At 53.3% G+C, this 17357-nt stretch overlaps 1 protein-coding gene across 1 annotated transcript in view; it reads right to left on the bottom strand.

Annotated features, from left to right (window-relative positions):
- PLXNA4 (plexin A4) overlaps positions 1-17357 on the bottom strand; it is a 446153-nt gene that overhangs the window by 375019 nt on the left and 53777 nt on the right. Inside the window, exon 2 of the mRNA XM_007177142.2 lies at positions 5419-6671. Coding sequence (XP_007177204.2) covers positions 5419-6603 — 1185 coding nt within the window. The 5' untranslated portion in view covers positions 6604-6671. The remainder of the gene's footprint in view (positions 1-5418; positions 6672-17357) is intronic.

Raw genomic sequence — 17357 nt, 5'->3', positions numbered from 1 at the left:
TCGGTAGACCCCGCCCTGAGGTCGCGGCAGCTGTCGGTGTTAACGGTCTGCAGATGTGATTCCTGGGTCTCGTCACCCTCCCTGCTGGCCCACTGGGCTCCAGGGTGGTGTCCTGGGAGGTCACGCCCAGCCTAGGAGGCCAGCCTCAAGCCCTTTCCTCTCATCAGGCCCAGCATATCACGCAGGGCTCGGCCACCATCCTGGACCGCAGAGCACCACGTGTACTTGGCCGAGATGCAACTTTAATTGCAGATTCTGCTGGCCAGAGAGAAAGAGGTGGGTGTCCTTTTCACCTGAATACCTGAAACAGGAGCCATCTCAAGGGGAGGGGGGAAAACTTGAGTAAAGACAGGGTCTGTGATATGGCAGCACCTCCCAACCCACTGCTAAAACACAAGTCTGGAGTACGGGGTCAGTGGGCTGTGAGGGGTGAGGGCCTGGGCTGACGTGGAAGGAGATTTGTGATGTGTGCTGTCACTGGGACTTGAGTGTGGTGTATGCAGTGCATGTTTAATGGCCCCCGTGTGTGTGTGTGTGTGTGTGTGTGTGTGTGTGTGTGAAGTGAGCTGGAGCTGAGGAAGGAGGGATGGGGGAGACAGGAGCAGGGGTTCCTGGTCCGAGAGAGGACTGCCGCTGAGCAGAGAAAGGCCTGCCTCGCGCCACAAACAACAGGACATACCCGTCCAGTCAGAGCTGCGCTTCCTGCCGACAGGAAAAGAAAACAGCCCGAGCAGACGGGCAGAAAGCGGCCCCGGAGCCTGCGGTGGCTGCCCGGCCACTCCGGATGCGCACTCTGGGGGAGCTGCAGGATCCCAGGCGCCAGGCCGAACTGCGTGACCGTCAGGCTGGGCTGGGAGGCCCGCCCGCGTCCAGGGGGTGACCCTGTCTCCTCCCAGGGCTGCCCTGCCGGAGAGCAATGGATATGAGTCACAGCAACAGCACACACAAGCGGGGTTCTCCTTTCCCACTCCCCGCTGCTGGATATGAAGCGAAGCTTGGGGTTGAAAATAAAAAGCTCGGTCCCGGGTGCCTCTGTGAACCTTGTGAGACTGAGCAGGGCTGGGGAGCAAACCCTGAACTCAGGCAGGCACCTGGTCTGGCAATGGCTCTCAGTCAGGGGCTTCTGGAAACGTGAGGGGCTTCCTAGTTCCTGCAGCGACTGCGGAGTCCAGCCCCACTGGCACTCAGTGCTCCAGGGCCCAGCAAGGCAAACGCCCTGCAATGCCAGACGGCCCTGCACCGTGAGTCATCCCAGCCCCGCTGCCACCGCTGCGTCATGGAGAAACACCAGCGGGAAGAGCACCTGGCCGAGAATTAGGATGCATAGAAGGCTCTACTCCACCAACTACACGACCTTCGGTGAAATACTTGACTTTCGGTTCCTCCATCTCCTCAACTGGACAGGATGTCTGCCTTTCCTATTATCCTGAGAACTGCTGAGAGAAGAGGAGGCGGTGAAGCCCTTTGTAAACTGTCAGGCACCTCACGGACTCCCCAGGGGGACTGTCGGGCGGCTCGGAGGCCACCACCCTCTGCCCCCGCTACTGAGGCTGGACAGGTGCGAGGCGGTCACTCCAGTGACAGTCTCCGCCCCACGGATCGACATCTTCTAAGCTCCGCCCCATGGACCGACATCTTCTAAGCTCCGCCCCAAGGACCGACATCTTCTAAGCTCCGCCCCATGGACCGACATCTTCTAAGTTCTAAGTTCGAGTCTTGAGGGGGCGATTAAGCTGCTGATTTTTGCTCATCCAGGCTTCTCAGCACTAAAGCTGATGCTGCCTGACTCCTACATTCACTTCTCAACTGGTTCCAAACTTAGGGAAGACTTAAGTGGCAGGAGTGACAGTCACTCTCATGACCACAGCCCTCGTTCCCGTCACACAGGCTGTAATGACCCGCTTGGATGCGTCTCTCTCCTGGACTCCTAGGCTCCTGGAGACTGATGTCATGTCATGATTCTTGACACCAACCAGGAGAGGGTACATTGCCAAGGGCCTAATGAGAGTTTTATCCATTCATTAACTCATTTGGAGGCAGAAGGGCTAGTGTCCCGTGAGGTGACCCCAAAGGCTGAAGAAAGGGTGAGGAGATATAGATGGCCGTGCCCGGGGGCCTCCAGGACACCGGGCCTCTTGACCCACATAGAACACAAGAGCCTTGGGCCTCAACAGCACAGCCTCTAGCCCAGCAGTCCGACTGCAGGTCAGGAGTGTCGGGGCTCCCAGAAAGGGGCTGAGAGCTGTCGCATTGACCTGCTCAGGGCCGTGGCACATGACAAGAGCCTCAGGCTACGAGCTCCTTGTCTCAATTGTCACTGCTCTGCAGACAGAGGGTGTGGGGACCCCGGATAGCAGCCTTCAAAGGCACCAAAGATAGAGACCATCTCAGGGTTGATCAGCAGAAACAAAGAAATGACATCATTATCCTTAACCCCGCCCCTGGCTGCTCACCAGCAAAAGGCCTTAGGTTGATCTACAGTCTCCCAAGTCCTAAGACACTGGGAGGAGCCCTGGCTGATCCCTCCAGGACCTTCCTTCTGCACAGGCCCTCTTGAGGTCCTCAGAGTAATTTTCAGATGCCAGCCCGTTTGTTCTTGGATACCTCTTTCCATCCAAGCTGGGAAGAACCAGGACACAAGAAAGAATGGGCCAGAAGGCAAAACTAGAAGTTGCTTCCATTCCCCCCCTCCCCCAGGCACCAGCAAACACCTGCGCTGCTTCCCCAGCCTCTACACCCAACGCCCACTCCAGGATTTTCGTTTGCAACATGCGCTGACTTTCACAGGGACACAGTCCCACGAGGAAGACGCTCCTGGCCGGCTGGCCCTTATCTGTGATAGGGGCTCAGCCAGCCTCTCTGGTTCTCCTGCAATAAAGACAACAGGTTGCTCCCTGCGGGCGTGCAGATCGAGGCTCCAGGTTCCCAGCCCGAAGCTTCTCCCCCGAGCTGGTCACCAGGCTGTGGGCCACCACGAGGCTCCACCAACGCCCCATGCATGGCAGCCTCCGACCCCATTTTCCCTGAACACAGCCAAACACAGCTGGGACCTGGTGAGGGGGTGGGGCCTCAGGGCTCATCCTACTTCCTGCTCTGAGTCCTGGAGGCATGAGTTCAGGGGAAGGAATGTGAATCCCAGGAAATGAAGAGACCAGAAAAGCCTGAAGAGCACCATGGAACAAGCATTCCAGCTTAGGGAATTAGGACAACAGGAGCACAATAAAAATGAGTCACTGGGCAAAAGGTACAAAATACCGGTTATAAAATAAGTCCTGCAGATGTAATGTACAGCATGGTGACATCGTTGATAATACTGTATTGTATATTTGAAAGTTGCTAAGGGAGTAGATCTCGAAAGTTCCGATCATAAGAAAAAGAATGTGTTACTATGTATGGTGATGGATGTAAACTAGACTCTTGTGATCATTTTGTAATAAATACAAATATTGAACCATTATGCTGTACACCTGAAACTAATATAGTGTTACATGTCAATTATATCTCAGTTTTAAAATGAACCACTTTTCAAGGTCTTTGAGTTGTAACTATGACAAAACCCACAAGGGACACCCAACCCTACAAAAAACAAGTCCTAAAGTCAGCCTCCTGGGCCTTATGCCCCCCTCCTCCACTTTCCTGCAGCTGAAACGCCGCAGGACAGAGGCCATCTGAGAATCGGTTCCCCTTTCAAGGCCTCAAGGGAATCCTGGACTCAGAGGCAAAAAAGAACTCTAGAATTCATCTCATCCCTCCCTGCCTCAAGGTAAGAAGGCAAAAAGGAAAGGAATCCAACCGTCTTGTGAATGAATGAGTGCAGGAAAAGCTGGGTTTGTAAAACACTGTGCCTGTGAGGGCTCCTCAACGGGGACACTCAGGAGCCTGGCCTGCGTGGTCTGAGCTGAGGCCAAAAGAACCGTAGCCAAGCCCCAGAGCAAACTAACTCGAGTATGGGCTGAATCAAAGGAAACTGATACTGTGCATTAAAAGCTGGTGTGGCCTTTTAGACTGGCTGGGGAGACAGCCCCAGCCCTGTGTGGAGTTTCTGGCCTCCTCCTTTCTGCTCTCAGCCCTGAACTTGCCTTGAACTTGAAAAGGCTAATTAAAGCCCAAAGAAAAATCAAAAGCTTGTTATCTGGCTCCATTACTCCCAGTCCTGGCATTAGCCAGTCTTGCAAAGCTGCCTTCCCTCTGTTCTCTCCAAGGCCGCCAGGCGGATGTTAGGACCTGCAGCTCTGCAGACTCCCGTGATGAACTTTGCTTTTTGTACTGTGGCAGGGAGCAAGGGCGAGACAAATGCTTGCCCATGGGCAGCCAGGCTGATCTCCACAGCTGATTTTACTCCCAAAAGCATTGCCCAAAAAGACAGGATTGGAGCAAGTTTTGTGCAGCAAAAATAGCCAACCCCTCTGATCTCAAAAGAACTAGCTGTTTAGTAAGCACACAGCATAAACTTGTTAATTTCTAACACAAGGTGTATATGTGAGTGCTTGTGAGGGTATTTCTTGTATACATGCACATGCATGTGTGTAGGAGTGTGTATGTATGTGCGTGGTGGTGAGAGGCAAGGGGGCTGTGTCACTCGTGGCACCGGTGGTTGCCCAGCAGTTCTGAGGTCCGGTCTGTCCCTCAGGGCCCACGGGCCCTGGGCAGGCCTCTGAAACCAACCCTTCATCCTCCCCACCCCCTGGTTTCCTTCAGCCCTCTGTCACCCAGCACTGCTCCATGGCTGCTTCTGGACACTGTGACATGTTTCTTCCATGAGACTGTGCACACAGAAGATACTTAATAAATACAGTTTCCCAAGCAAGCTTAGAAAACTTTTCCCCTGTATGTTCACTGGACTCTCCCCCTACTTCTTCTGATCTTATTTTCCCATTTCCTAAAGACACGCAAGGGGCTAAAAACATACCTCTCCTGAAGTTCTACATCTACCCCAAATGTAAAATGACTGCCTCCCTACTCCCAGTAGGGGTTTTACTCTAAGCTCTGCCTCCACCACGCATTGGTTTTACTCTAAGCTCCCAGCAGAGCGACTTGCAGCATGGTCGCTAAGAAGGTGGGCACACCTCTCAAGTCACCGCGTACGACAGTGCAGCCTTCTAGAATGCCTGGTGCACGTGGCGTCTATGGCACAGAATCCCGCCTATCCCAGCCCCTCCTCTTACAGCCAGTGAGCCAGCCGGAATAGAGAAAAGTGCCGACAGGAAATCTACATTTAGCTCCAGCTCTGACTCTCATAAGCTCAGTGCCGTGGTCACAGCATGCCTGAGCCGGTGATAATCCGAGTCCAGTGAGACCCAGAGGCGGGATACACTTGTCTCATCTACAAGATGGGACAGATGATTCACACCCCATGGAGGCCACAGCCTAGGTCTCGACACCATGCCATCCCGGCCCAGAGGCCCTCCCCGGACTCACCGCGCTGCTGCAGGGAATGTCCTTCACCTTGAGCCAGGCCAGGTCCAGCGTGCCCTCGCCCCGATAGCAGGACTGCAGCCGCTCCTTAATGCGGTCGTTGATCTGCTTCAGGATGAAGAGGCACAGGGCCGACTCGTCCAGGGATTTCATTTTCCGCTTCTGGCCTTTGGAGAAGACGGTGAAGAGGAGGTCGTCCTCTGGGCGAACCCCGAGGGTCCGGGCGAGCACGGCCCCAGCTTTGGACAGGTAGGCAGCCTGCAGCAGGCGGTACTCCACCCCGCCACGCTCACAGCCAATGGGCACCTCCACGTAGGAGTTGAAGGCCGTGTCCTCCTTGCAAAGCCTCACGAGCTTGGACGTATAAACCTGCTCCTTTGTGGTGGAGCCGGGGGGAGACACCATCTCAGGCTGAAGCGTCAAAAAGTAGACAAAGTTGCCGCTGCTGAAGCCGTAGACGTAGTAGATATCAAAGTCGGGGATGACGGTGAAAGTGTCCGAAGGAATCTTGATCATCGAGGCCACAAACTCATCGTGGAAGACGTACGCGAACATGCCATCCGCCTCTGAGTTCTTGGTCAGTTTCCGGCTGGAGATGGTGGGGAAATACTCTGGCTTCCCGTCCACGGCCGTGGCAATGAAGAGCTTGTCGTCCAGGTTGTTGTAGGAGACGATCACCCCAAAGACAGAGCCACTCTCGTTGACCCCCGACAGGTAGTGCTCCTTCTTGTGAAAAGGCTCCCCCAGCTTGAAGAGGTCCTCCAGCCTCAGGAGCTTGCAGATGCCTTGGTACAGGCTCCCGCAAGCGATCAGCCTGTTCTCCTTGTAGTCTATCAGGAGCATCTTGTTGACATTGTTGGTGGTGGTCAGGGGCTCGTTGCACGTCTGGACAATGCGGGGAGGGTAGCACTTGGGGTTGTCCTCGTCCGGCCCAGTCTGGTGGGTCACCAGGACCTTCAAGTCGCTGGAGAGCTTGTAGATCCGATTGACGGCCCCCACATAAATGTGCCCTGTCCTCTCGTCCACCACCAGGTGGTTGAAGCTCTCGGCGGGCTCCCCGTGGAACGTGACAAAAGACCGCTTCTGGGGCAGCAGGGGTGGCTGCTGGGGGAGTAGAGTGGAGGAGCCCATCCCCACCATTAGGAGGTGGGAGAGCAGGCAAGTCCAATTCCAAGGCATGGCTTTCATTTCAGAGACGCGTCCTCGGGGCACAGTCACACTCGGCACAGCAGTGTCGAGGGAGGAGTGCAGGCTCCCTACGGGGGGGAGAGGAAAGAGGTGATGCTGGTTGACAAAGGCAGAGGCTTAGTTTCACCCCACAGCTTGTCCGGTTGGGCCCTCAAAGCATCCTGCACACGCTGAAACCGACCTGCAATGGGGGACACTGGGGCCAAGGGAGCCAGTCCCCAGTGTGTGGGTATGAGTGCCCAAGCTGGGTGGCAGCAGGAGGGCACTTCAGTAATAGTACTAGTCATAATACTAGCAACAGTAACAACAATGGTAACGGTGACGATGATGATGATAAACAGCCATTGCCCACAGAATGCCTGACTGTGCATCAGCCACTGTCCAGCACCTTCCAGAGACTCTCATTTCATCTTAACAAACCCTTCAGTGCGGGGGATCTTCCATCTGCCCCTCCAGATCTGCTCTCTACCCTTCTCCGTGCCCAGGAGGCTGACCTGTATGGACTATACCTCTGCAGGCTCCTTGCCCTTGGGCCTGGTTAGGTGCAGCCAGTGGGGAGAATCAGCCGAAGCCCCGTGGGGGGGGGGGGGAGAGGCTAGGAGGAGGGGAGGGGGGCTGCAGGTACTGGGGACGCCCCACCCTCAGGTCCTGCAAACCACCTCCTGCCTGCCTCCCTTTGGTCCTAGGGGAGGTAACGGGCCTCAATGTTCTTGCCCCCAAACACTGCCCTGCCTCTAAGGAGGCACGTGTCAAGACCCCCTCTATTAACCTTTGTGCAAATGACCTGATTTGTATGTGCAATGTTTCCTGCTGGGACCCTGACCAGCAGCCTTGTGATATAAGTACTACTGACACTCCCACCTTACAGCTGAGGGGAGTAATCCAGGTTGCACAGCTAAAAGCCCTAGAGGCCAAATGACACCAGGACCAGGACTGTCCAAGTCCACGGCAGACTCTCATGTTGTCCTGCTAAAACATCTCACTTTACCCCAGCCAGGCACAGACGGCGACGTCCACCAGTGACTGTGTACGCACAGAAGACGAGTTCACACAACCCTTTTTGGGGGGCTGTCCGTCACAGCCCTGGCCCTCTGGGTCTGCACCTACTGCAGGGGAAGCTTCTCCTTTGCGCCTTCCCCCTGCTGGGCGGTGCATGAGGCCTAATGAACAACCCACATCCCGGATCCCTTTACTCTGAGGCGGCCACCAGGTCCTCTGGGCGCACTGGCCAGGTCTGCGTCCCGATGTCGTTTTGTTTTTTTTTTCATTTTTTTTAAGTCTTTATTGAATTTATTACAATATTGCTTTTGGTATTTTTATGTTTTGGTTTTTTGACTGCGAGGCATGTGGGATCTTAGTTCCCCGACCAGGGATCAAACCTGCACCCCCCCCCCGCCCCCGCATTGGAAGGCGAAGTCTTAACCACTGGACCGCCAGGGAAGTCCCCCGACGTCATTTTAATGAGGCAGGTCTTGGTCACTGCCCAGGGTGAGGCCTCCTCTGAGAGGTTTTCATTAAAGGCAGAGAACAAATGCTTTAAGAAAAGTGGTCAAGTAAATAAATAAATAAATAAATAAATAAATAAATAACTCCCCGTGGAACAAAATAGCTTTCCATCCTAATGGTCTCATTCATTTCTATTCAAGATGCTTTTCTGCGTGTGTTTCCAGAGGACGGCTTCATATTTCTTCCAGTTTGGGAGAAATCTGGGCAGGAATGGCCTACATCTTATTCAGAGACATCTCAGCTCTGTGGAATTTCTCTCATTTCCCCCTCCCAAACAACTCAGAAACAAGGTGATGGGAAGAGGTAGATGGCTGAGCCAAAGAAACCTATCTGCCCCTCCCACAAGCAGAGAGAGTACAAAGTTAGATGGAAACCAAGAGAAGAAAGAAGGAAAGCAAATCAAACACTTGACATTGTCAGCTAACAGTGACATTGACATTGACGTTTTCACTCCCAATGAAAACCACAAACATTCTCAAGAAAACGTCAGAGGAGGGAAACTGGCACACCCACGACCGACAGCAGTCTTGTGAGCGGAGGGCCTCCATCTCTTCCCCCGCGTGGCAAATGTAGGCTGAGGGCACCTTCCAAATGAACAAGACACCATGGATCCAAGGATGGCCGAGGCTGGACCAGGCCCTTGAAAAACCCAGAGTCGGGGGGCAGACACCGCCAGAACCCACTTACGCAGACGGTGAAACGCTGCATGACGGACTTAGAGAGCTCAGGCGAGGACAGCTGACCTCTAACCCCGGGCGAGGGAGCAAGGAGAAGGCTGTGGGAGGCCTTGGAGAGGCGATGGCGGTTGGGCTGAGCCGTGAACTTCGAGGGGACCTGCAGAGCTGCAAAGGAAGGGCCTCCTTGGGGAGGGGTCCATTGCAACCGGGCTGCACGCCAGGAGGAGCCTGTCTGGAGAGCATGGTTCGTGAGAGTCAGGAGGAGATGGGGCTGGAGGGGGAGCGAGGACCGCGTCAGGGCGTCCCTGGGAGGTTGAGACTAAAATGCGCAGTACTGGGGGAGGAAACTTAAAGGAGAAGAGCTCAGCCCCCGCTCCCAGAGAGGAGCCTCCGCGCTCCTGTCGATTCAGCCTTTGCTTGAAGAGCTGAGGCCTGTGAGCTCCATGGGGGTAGGGAGGGCCTGCCTTGCTCACCGGTGTGTCCACAGTGCGAGACCCACACCTGACATGGAGGGGAGACTCAAGAGCTCTTCCCTGACTGGCAGGAGGAGGGGCTGGAGGCGAGGAGCACCAGCATCTGTGCATAGTTCATGGGGCCCCAGGCCCCAAGGCAAGTGCTTGCCCACCCACTACCTCACTCCTCAGACAGCTGTTCGCTGGGGTCAGGAGTGCCTGACCTGCTTTTCAGGTGAGGAAACTAGCTCTGCAAGAGCATGTGGCTCATCAGTGGCAGAGCTGGGGTTGAAACCCAGCTTTGTATCACTGCGAAGCCCGTCCTATTTCTAGGAAAGCACAATTCCAGAGCCCTCAGAAGTCCAGTCTAACCCATGTAAGTTCCCACACACAGAAGTCCCAGGACATCTCCCGGCAATACCAGCTCTACAGGAGGCGAGCAAAGCCCCTGGGGACTCCCAGGGCATAACCTCACAGGTCATGCCCATCACAATGGGCACAACTATTTCCCTCTGAAAGCATAGAGGGCTGAAAAGTGCCTGGCACAGGGCTTCTCCTGGCCCGAAGTAAGTGCTTCTTAAGTGAGAGTTGTTGTTGTTGACAAGAGTGAAAGAAGATGAAAAGGATTAGGATCAAAACATGCCCGGTGGCACCCTCTCTGTTAGAGTGATGAGGGCTCAGGAGGTCAGGCTGGTCCATCAAGAATTGCCTGTGCAAATCTAAATATCAGAGAAGAATCTAGAAGTTTTTGAGCTGAAAGAGAGGATCCAGTTTGATGATTCCCAATCCCTGATTTCAGTGACAAGGAAGCTGCGATCCACAGACGTTAAAGGACTTGCAGGAGGCGCATAGTGAGTTCACGGTGGGGATGGGATTAAGCTCAAGTCCCTGGACTCCTAATCCAGGCAGGGCTCTTCCCACGTCTCCTGACTTCACCTGAACCCGCTTCAGCACCTGCTCCCGGCCTTTGTCTGGAGGAGGCCGCTCTCCGGGTGCCACATTCTCTGCTGCCTAACACAGCTCTCAGAACACCGCCGCCAACAACCAGATTCCAGCAGGGCTGGTGATCCTCACTCCAGACAGGCAGGTGCGGGTCAGGCCTCAGCCACCGACCCTCTGGAGGGAACTTCCGGCCGTCCCTGTATGGGAACCTGCCGAGCCCCGGGAAAGTGTGCCCGCCACACCCCGCCTTACTGTACACACTCACGGACCCACAAGCCAATCAACAGCTCTCTGCTTTGCAAGAGGCGAGACGAGGAAGCCTGTAATTATAAATTTACTGAGCAGAAAGGTGCCAGGCCTCATTCTCCATCTTGTACTAGGCACTGAAAGGAGACACAGTTATGCATCTCAAACACTTGTCACCCTCATCTGGGGACGGCGAAATTACTGCGCCGGGAGAGGGGGGAGCCCACAGAAAACAACAACGTGTGATAGGAATAAGCAGCCTCTCATTTTACACACCACGAGAGAGATGGATGAGCTAGCAAACAAACAAGAGAAATGCAGGAGAAGGGGGAGCTAGCAGGGATGTGGGCTTCAGCTTGCCTCACCAGAGACCCCACCGGGCACTGCCACAGCGGTGAGCCGGCCGCAGCCCTCCTACCCCAGCACGGGACCCACAGGTGAGCAGAGCTGCCCGCCCCTGCCCTCCAGGGCGGCCTGAGGCGGTCCGTCCTGGCAAAGCTGGACTTCTCCAGTGGTGTCCGTTCCAGCTATCCAGGTAAGTGATGACTCAACCTAGGAAACCCTCATTGAGATTCCAGATCCCATCCACCGTTTCTCTCTCAGGTCATCATTCAGCTGTTTTTGTTTTTGTTTTTTTTAAAGATTTTTTTGATGTGGACCATTTTTAAAATCTTTATTGAATTTGTTACAATATTGCTTCTGTTTTATGTTTTGGTTTTTTGGCCGCGAGGTATGTGGGATCTTTGCTCCCCGACCAGGGATCGAACCCGCACACCCTGCACTGGAAGACAAAGTCTTAACCACTGTACCGCCAGGGAAGTCCCTCAGCTGGTTTTAAAACAAAAGTATCAGAGGTAGCATTCAGCCCAATTCTGACTCTTCAAGGCAAATAATGTAACCGAGTCACCACAAGATGGCCCGGAAGGACTCACTGAACTAGGTAGGGTGGGAAAGGAAGACAGAACTGAAAGTCTCTGAGTCAAACCCAAACACTCTGCTGTTTCCCCCTCTTTGAAATCAAATTTTAATTCTGAATCATCTCAGGGGAGATGGGACTCATTTTTAGAAGCTGATCATCATTCTGATTAGAGAAATTGGGGCTTTGTTTTGTGTGGCAAGTGGTGAAGAGCTCAAACTAACTTTCATGAAATAGAATCATCTTCTCAGATTCCTGAGTGGCAGAGAAGAAAGTTATTATAGAGTAGTTTAAAAATAGCAATTACCTCACGAAATTACTTTAGAGTTTACAAAGTGTTTTCACATATATTATCTCATTCTGATTGTACTGTACGTGGCAACCCTGTTAGGTAGAAGAGGCATTTGTAAGTATACGGCCTCTATAGATAAGGAAATGGAGGCATGAGCAGGGACAGGTCCTGGCTGGGGTCACACCCAGTGATAGTGGGACTTGGCAATCTGTTCAGGTCTCCCTTGGTGGCACATGGTACCTTCCCTGACCCTCTGGACAGAATCCTGTTTTCCTCAGGACGTTTGCCATGGGATAATAGAACATCCAGAAAATGTCTTCTAGGGATATTTCAAAAGACAAGTCATAATCCAGCATCAGTCTAGTAACCTGCTTAGGTTACAGGAACTTTTTTAATGAAATAAAATAGAAGAGAAAAATAAGAGTATGTCACATTTAGGAAGGATAAGACTTTTGTGAGACTTTTGTTTCAGCCACGTATGTGTATGCATGAGTGTGATGTAAGTGTACTTCTTACCGTCAGTTACTGTGATGGTGAATTTGATGTGATCACTTGGCTGGGCCATCGTGCCCAGATATGTGGTCAAATATTATTCTGGATGTTACTGTGAGGGTGTTTTTGGATGAGATTAACATTTAAATCAGTGGACTTTGAGTGAAGCAGACTCTCCCCTAAAATATAAGTGTGTGGCTACCAGATCAGGTGAAGACTGAATAGAACAGAAGCCTGACCTCCCCAAGGTAGAGGGAATTCTGTAGCAGAAGCCCTTGGACTTGAACTATGACATGGGATCTCCTCTGAGTCTCAAGTCTGCGGTCCTACTCTGCTGATTTTGGACTTGGAGCCTCCATAATTGCATGACCTAATTCCTTAAAATCAATCTCCCTCTCTCTCTCTCGATATATATATGTAGTTTCTGCTTCTCTGGAAAACTCTAATACAGTCATGATTTAAAAAAAAAAATGAAAGACGCTGTTAGAGATAGTACACACCTGTTGTTTTTGATGCTGTTTTTGCTACCATTCATTTATCCTCTGCAGATCCACCCCTTCACCCCCTCTCAGCCCAAAAGCGTCTGAGGAAATTGACTCCACCCCTGGTTCAAGGGAGGACACATGACCCGGGCCCAAACCAATCAGCACGGAGCAAGGGCAGGTCACAGGGACTAGTTTAGGGATGGGTACCTGGTTGGATCAGAATCTCTGGGAGGCAACAGACTTTGGATGGAGCGCTGAGGAAAAAGTCCTAGGTCTTCCATTGGCTGTGGCCTTGGAGAGGGCGGGCTTAAGAACTGCGGACACCATCTTGTAACCAGGGGAGTGGGAGGGGCGGAGGGGGGCCTGAAGAGAAGGAAGTTAAGTACGAAGAGAGCAGAGCTGAGGCAGGGCAGAGAAAGTCCTGAGTCCCAGGTCCTGGTGACATCACACAGATGTCTAGATCACATGCACTGAACCCACCTCTATGCTTATACTTCCTGGCTACGTGAGCCCAAAATTCACCTTTTGCATAAGCCAGTGAGGGTTCTGGCATTTGTTAATGAAAGAATCCTGACCCATACACAGAAAAATCCAGCCTTCCAGCCAAAAGAGTAAGGTGTCTCTCACCACATCCTCCCTAATAGACTGTTCTTTCACAAGAAGAATCATGCCAAAGAGATCTCAGTGTCCCACTGCCCCAGAGATAAACTAGAATTTTGCAAATGGTGAGGCTTTTTCCAGGTGCGTTTGGGTGTGTGTGCATGCACGCGTGTGTGTGTGTGTGTGTGTGTGTGTGCTGACTTTCATAATCCATCACGATGCTCCCCTGTCTGCTGGGCCTTTGCCTTGAGGGCTGTGCTGACAAGTCTCCTGGGATGCTCTCCAGCTGTCCATGCCTCCGTGTCCTCGGCACAGGTGGTTTCCCCTGCCCAGGATGACCACCCCACCCCCTCACCTAGGGCCTCACCCTTCAGATGAAGCGTGTCTGACCCTGGCCCTGGTCTAGGACAGCCCCCACTGCGTGTCAGTCCAGGAACTTGAGTTAGTCTCACATTCTACAACCACAAGCATCTCACATTCCACCAACGCTGCTATATTTGCCCACAGATGCTCCCTGCCATCTAAAAAATATGAGCTTCTGGAGGTCAGAAATTACTGTGTATTTTTCACCACTATTCTCTTCAGTTCCAAGCCCAGAGCTTGATATATGGTCGGTATGTTGGGAATACATGAAGGAACGGATGGATGAATTATGGATGAATGAATGAATGATGAATGACTAAACGAGGAACGGATGACGACTTCACAGAAGAGTGTATGAGGTGGCAGCTGGGATCACCCACAGCTGAAGTACCAAGTAAATCTTGGTGCTGAGCCACTTAGCCCAAACACACAATGCTGATTTTACCCTGCTCTAATCAGGGCTTATAGCTACTTAAAATACCCACTTTTGCCCATTAAAAGCATGACTTCAAATGCAACAGGGAAAATACACCTTTCAGACACAGTTTACAATGAGAACTGCCGGTCCTCCAGCTGGAATATCATAACAGGTTGCCTTGCATCCACAAATTAGACTTGAGAACCACTGCCCTACTCAGCAGAGGACATCGGCGCAGACTATGTTGAGGAGAAGGAGCTGGGCCTGGAAACAAAACTGCCGCAAGGAAAACAGACAACGCAGGAGACCCAGCTGCTGGAAGTCAGGATGCATTTGTTCATTCGGCCAATGCGTGTTGATGGATCACGTACCACGAGAGGGGCTCTCAGCTGGGTGCAAGGGCTACAGACACTCCAAAGCAGAGAACAGTAGCCCTGCCCTCCAATGGTTGAGGTCTCTTACTGGATCCTGTAGCTTTCCCCTTTGAGGTCATCCATAGTCACTGGCAAGCTCTGCTGAGCTCCACCTCCCAACCCCTCCTGGTTTCCTAGAAACCAGGAACCTCATTCCCCTTCGTCCCCCTTACTGGGCTGGACTAGAGGTAATTCATTTCTTGCGCAGGTGAGGCCAGGGGACGGGAAGCTAGCTATCCACCAAAGCCGCGTGCTTCCCCATCCGTGCAGCGGCTGGTGTAAAGGTGTTGACAAGAGATGGCTACCAGCTATGGCCTACACTTCTCGGCCTCTCCGTTTCCACACAGTCTCCAGGTGTGACCGCATGACTGGTGAAGGAGTGTCGTGGTGACGCTTCCATACCAAAGCAGGTAAGAAATAGATATGTCTTCTCTACAGACCCTTTTACCAGCTGGATAAGCAGGATTCTGAGGCCCTGCGAGATGGTGGAGCCTCAAGATGGAAGGACCCACCCACTAAGCACAGACATCCAGGTCAGACAAGAAATAAAGCACTCCTGGGACAAGGCTCTGAAGTGGCGAACTTGTGCGTCCCAGCAGTTGGCACCACCCTAGCGAACACAGGCAGAAATGCAGCCAGCACGCTGCGTAACAGAGCCGGATTCCAACCCGAGGCTGGGCGCAGTGGGGCTCCGTTCCTGCAGTGCATCAGGCTGACCCCAGGGAAAGTCCTCTTTAGGTGTCAGTAGCTCCCTCCTTGTTCCCAAAGCCAGACTGCAAGTTGCCAAGCCCAGAGAGGTGGGAGATGGCCATGCCCATGTCTACAGGGGTGAAATATCTTCATGTTCCTCCGAAGTGGTCCTTCTGAAGTGTGGAACCAGGGAGGCACTCTGTGTGTGCAGCTAAGGGCAGTGAGGGGACTGGGGACACAGCCCAGGTCTCCTTTCTATTTCATCCAAGAAACACCAGCCAGCTATTGATCCAAACCAGCAAAATGGAGAAAGGCCTTTGTAAGATTCCTACTCCAGTTTGTAATCTATGCATTCAGAAGAACGTCCTCAGTAAGTAACCAGTATTTTTTCTTGTCTGCATTTCTCACTTGAAACTCTTGGTTTCTAGAAGTAGGAGCCATGAATTGTGATTTTCTTTCTTTTCCTGGAGGATAATATTTACATGGAACATCTGTGCCTGCCTTCTGACGCCACGATGGGCATGCAGCCCCCTGTGTGCTTCACTACCTAGTCCTGGCCTTTGCTGCCACCCCTCCTCCTTGTTCAGGTCTCAGAAATGACTGCCACGTTCATAAGAGGAAAAGTGCCCCAGGGTGTGGGTGTCATAGTGCAATCCATCACTACCACCAGGGGAAAGATCAAGTCACAACACTGTGCCTGGACAGTCTTATGTGCAGGAGGGGGGACCCAGGAGGGGGACCCAGAAGGCTCAGCCCGGCCATGACCCAGCACAAAACCAGAAGGCAGCCACAGCTGGGGCAGGTCACGAGCCCACGAATCAATCCCTCCAGGCTGCTTTCCCTCTGCTTCTGCTCTTCGGAGCAATGAGAAATGTGACATCGGTGGTCGGAGGAAGGGCTGGAGAAGGGCATAAAGGATGGGCGAGGGAGCCGTGGGGAGCCAGGCACAGGCTTAGCGTCCAGCCGCCAGGCAACCAGCCTGGTCCCTGGGAAACTCAGCACCAAGCTCAGCTACTTAATCCTTACTTCCCAGTTTATTAGAGAGGGCTGGGGGAACGTGATTACCATGGACAGAGCCTTTGCAACCAGCCTGGAAGAAGAGTCTGCAGGAGGGTGAGTCAGTGAGCCACCCCCATTCAGAGATTAGGTCCACGCCGGACCCCTGAGGCCCCCATCTATGGTCTCCCCTCCCCCAGGCCTCCCCATCCTTGGCCTCGAGGGACCCCCCCCAGGGTGCAGAACCACCTTTCCCTGGCCAAGTCCGCTGTTCCCAGCAGAGACGAGTGGGAGCTCCAGCGAGCCCAGGAAGCCCAAGATGGAACTCTATTATTACACTGTGGCAGCCCTTTATATTCCAGGCACTGTGCTCGGGCAGGGGAGTCGCTAAGCCTCCAAGTCCGGCTGTGAGGCTTTAAAAACACAACACTCTCAATAGCAGCCTGGGCTGGGAGGACAGAATCGTCAGCTTCTTTCCAGCGTCTCATTTAAAGAAACCAGCCAGCCAGGAACCGGGGGTCAGATGTACCAGCCGACTTGGCGTCAGTGTGGTCACTCTCTTCCACCCCAGCCCTTGGCCCGGCCGGTGAGAAATGCCCTATGCAGGGGGCTGGCTCCCAGTATCTCCTGAGGGTCCCCGCTGGCCTCTGGAGGTGCAGAAATGGGAGGCACACCATGGGAAGATGCTCAAGACACCCCAAAGCTGTGGCAAAGGGAGCATCTGTTGTCACTTTTGCTGCCCCAAGACCTGGGTGGACATTCGCGTCACAGAGAAGGGGCTTGGGGTCCACCATGTGCTGGGACGGTCATCTATCCATGCAGCCCCGTCTCAGGCGTATGGCCCAGGGCGAAGTGGATGGAAGACTTGCTGCGCTAACTGATCTTCATCTGGAAAGGAGGCTCTCTGCCGCTCTCCCTGCCTCCCATTCCCCCACTCCCCTGGGCCTTGCCATCTTCTCTCCCTGGACTCCCAGCCTGGCACCAGAAAGCAAAGCCACGTCATGTGGGCTTCAGGCTAATGAGCTCCTCTCTCTCAAGGCCCTTCTCTCCTGCCACGGTTGTGGGAAGAGGCAGGATATCCTTGGTGCACAGCGGTTAACGTGTCGGCCACAGGCACCCATAAGAGCCTCCCCTCTCTGAATCACAGCAGCAAGGACGCTACAGGTATCAGGAATGGACCTCCTCACTGGCCACAGTCCTGCTTTCTTGATGCCTCAGTTTCCCCATCTGTAAAATGGCGTTTCTGGAAATAGGGTGATGAGTCAA

Source organism: Balaenoptera acutorostrata, chromosome 7, assembly GCF_949987535.1.
Source record: "Balaenoptera acutorostrata chromosome 7, mBalAcu1.1, whole genome shotgun sequence".
Classification (NCBI taxonomy): Eukaryota; Metazoa; Chordata; class Mammalia; order Artiodactyla; family Balaenopteridae; genus Balaenoptera; species Balaenoptera acutorostrata.
The sequence above is the reverse complement of the archived record's forward strand: the minus strand, read 5'-3'. Positions and strand labels throughout refer to the sequence as shown.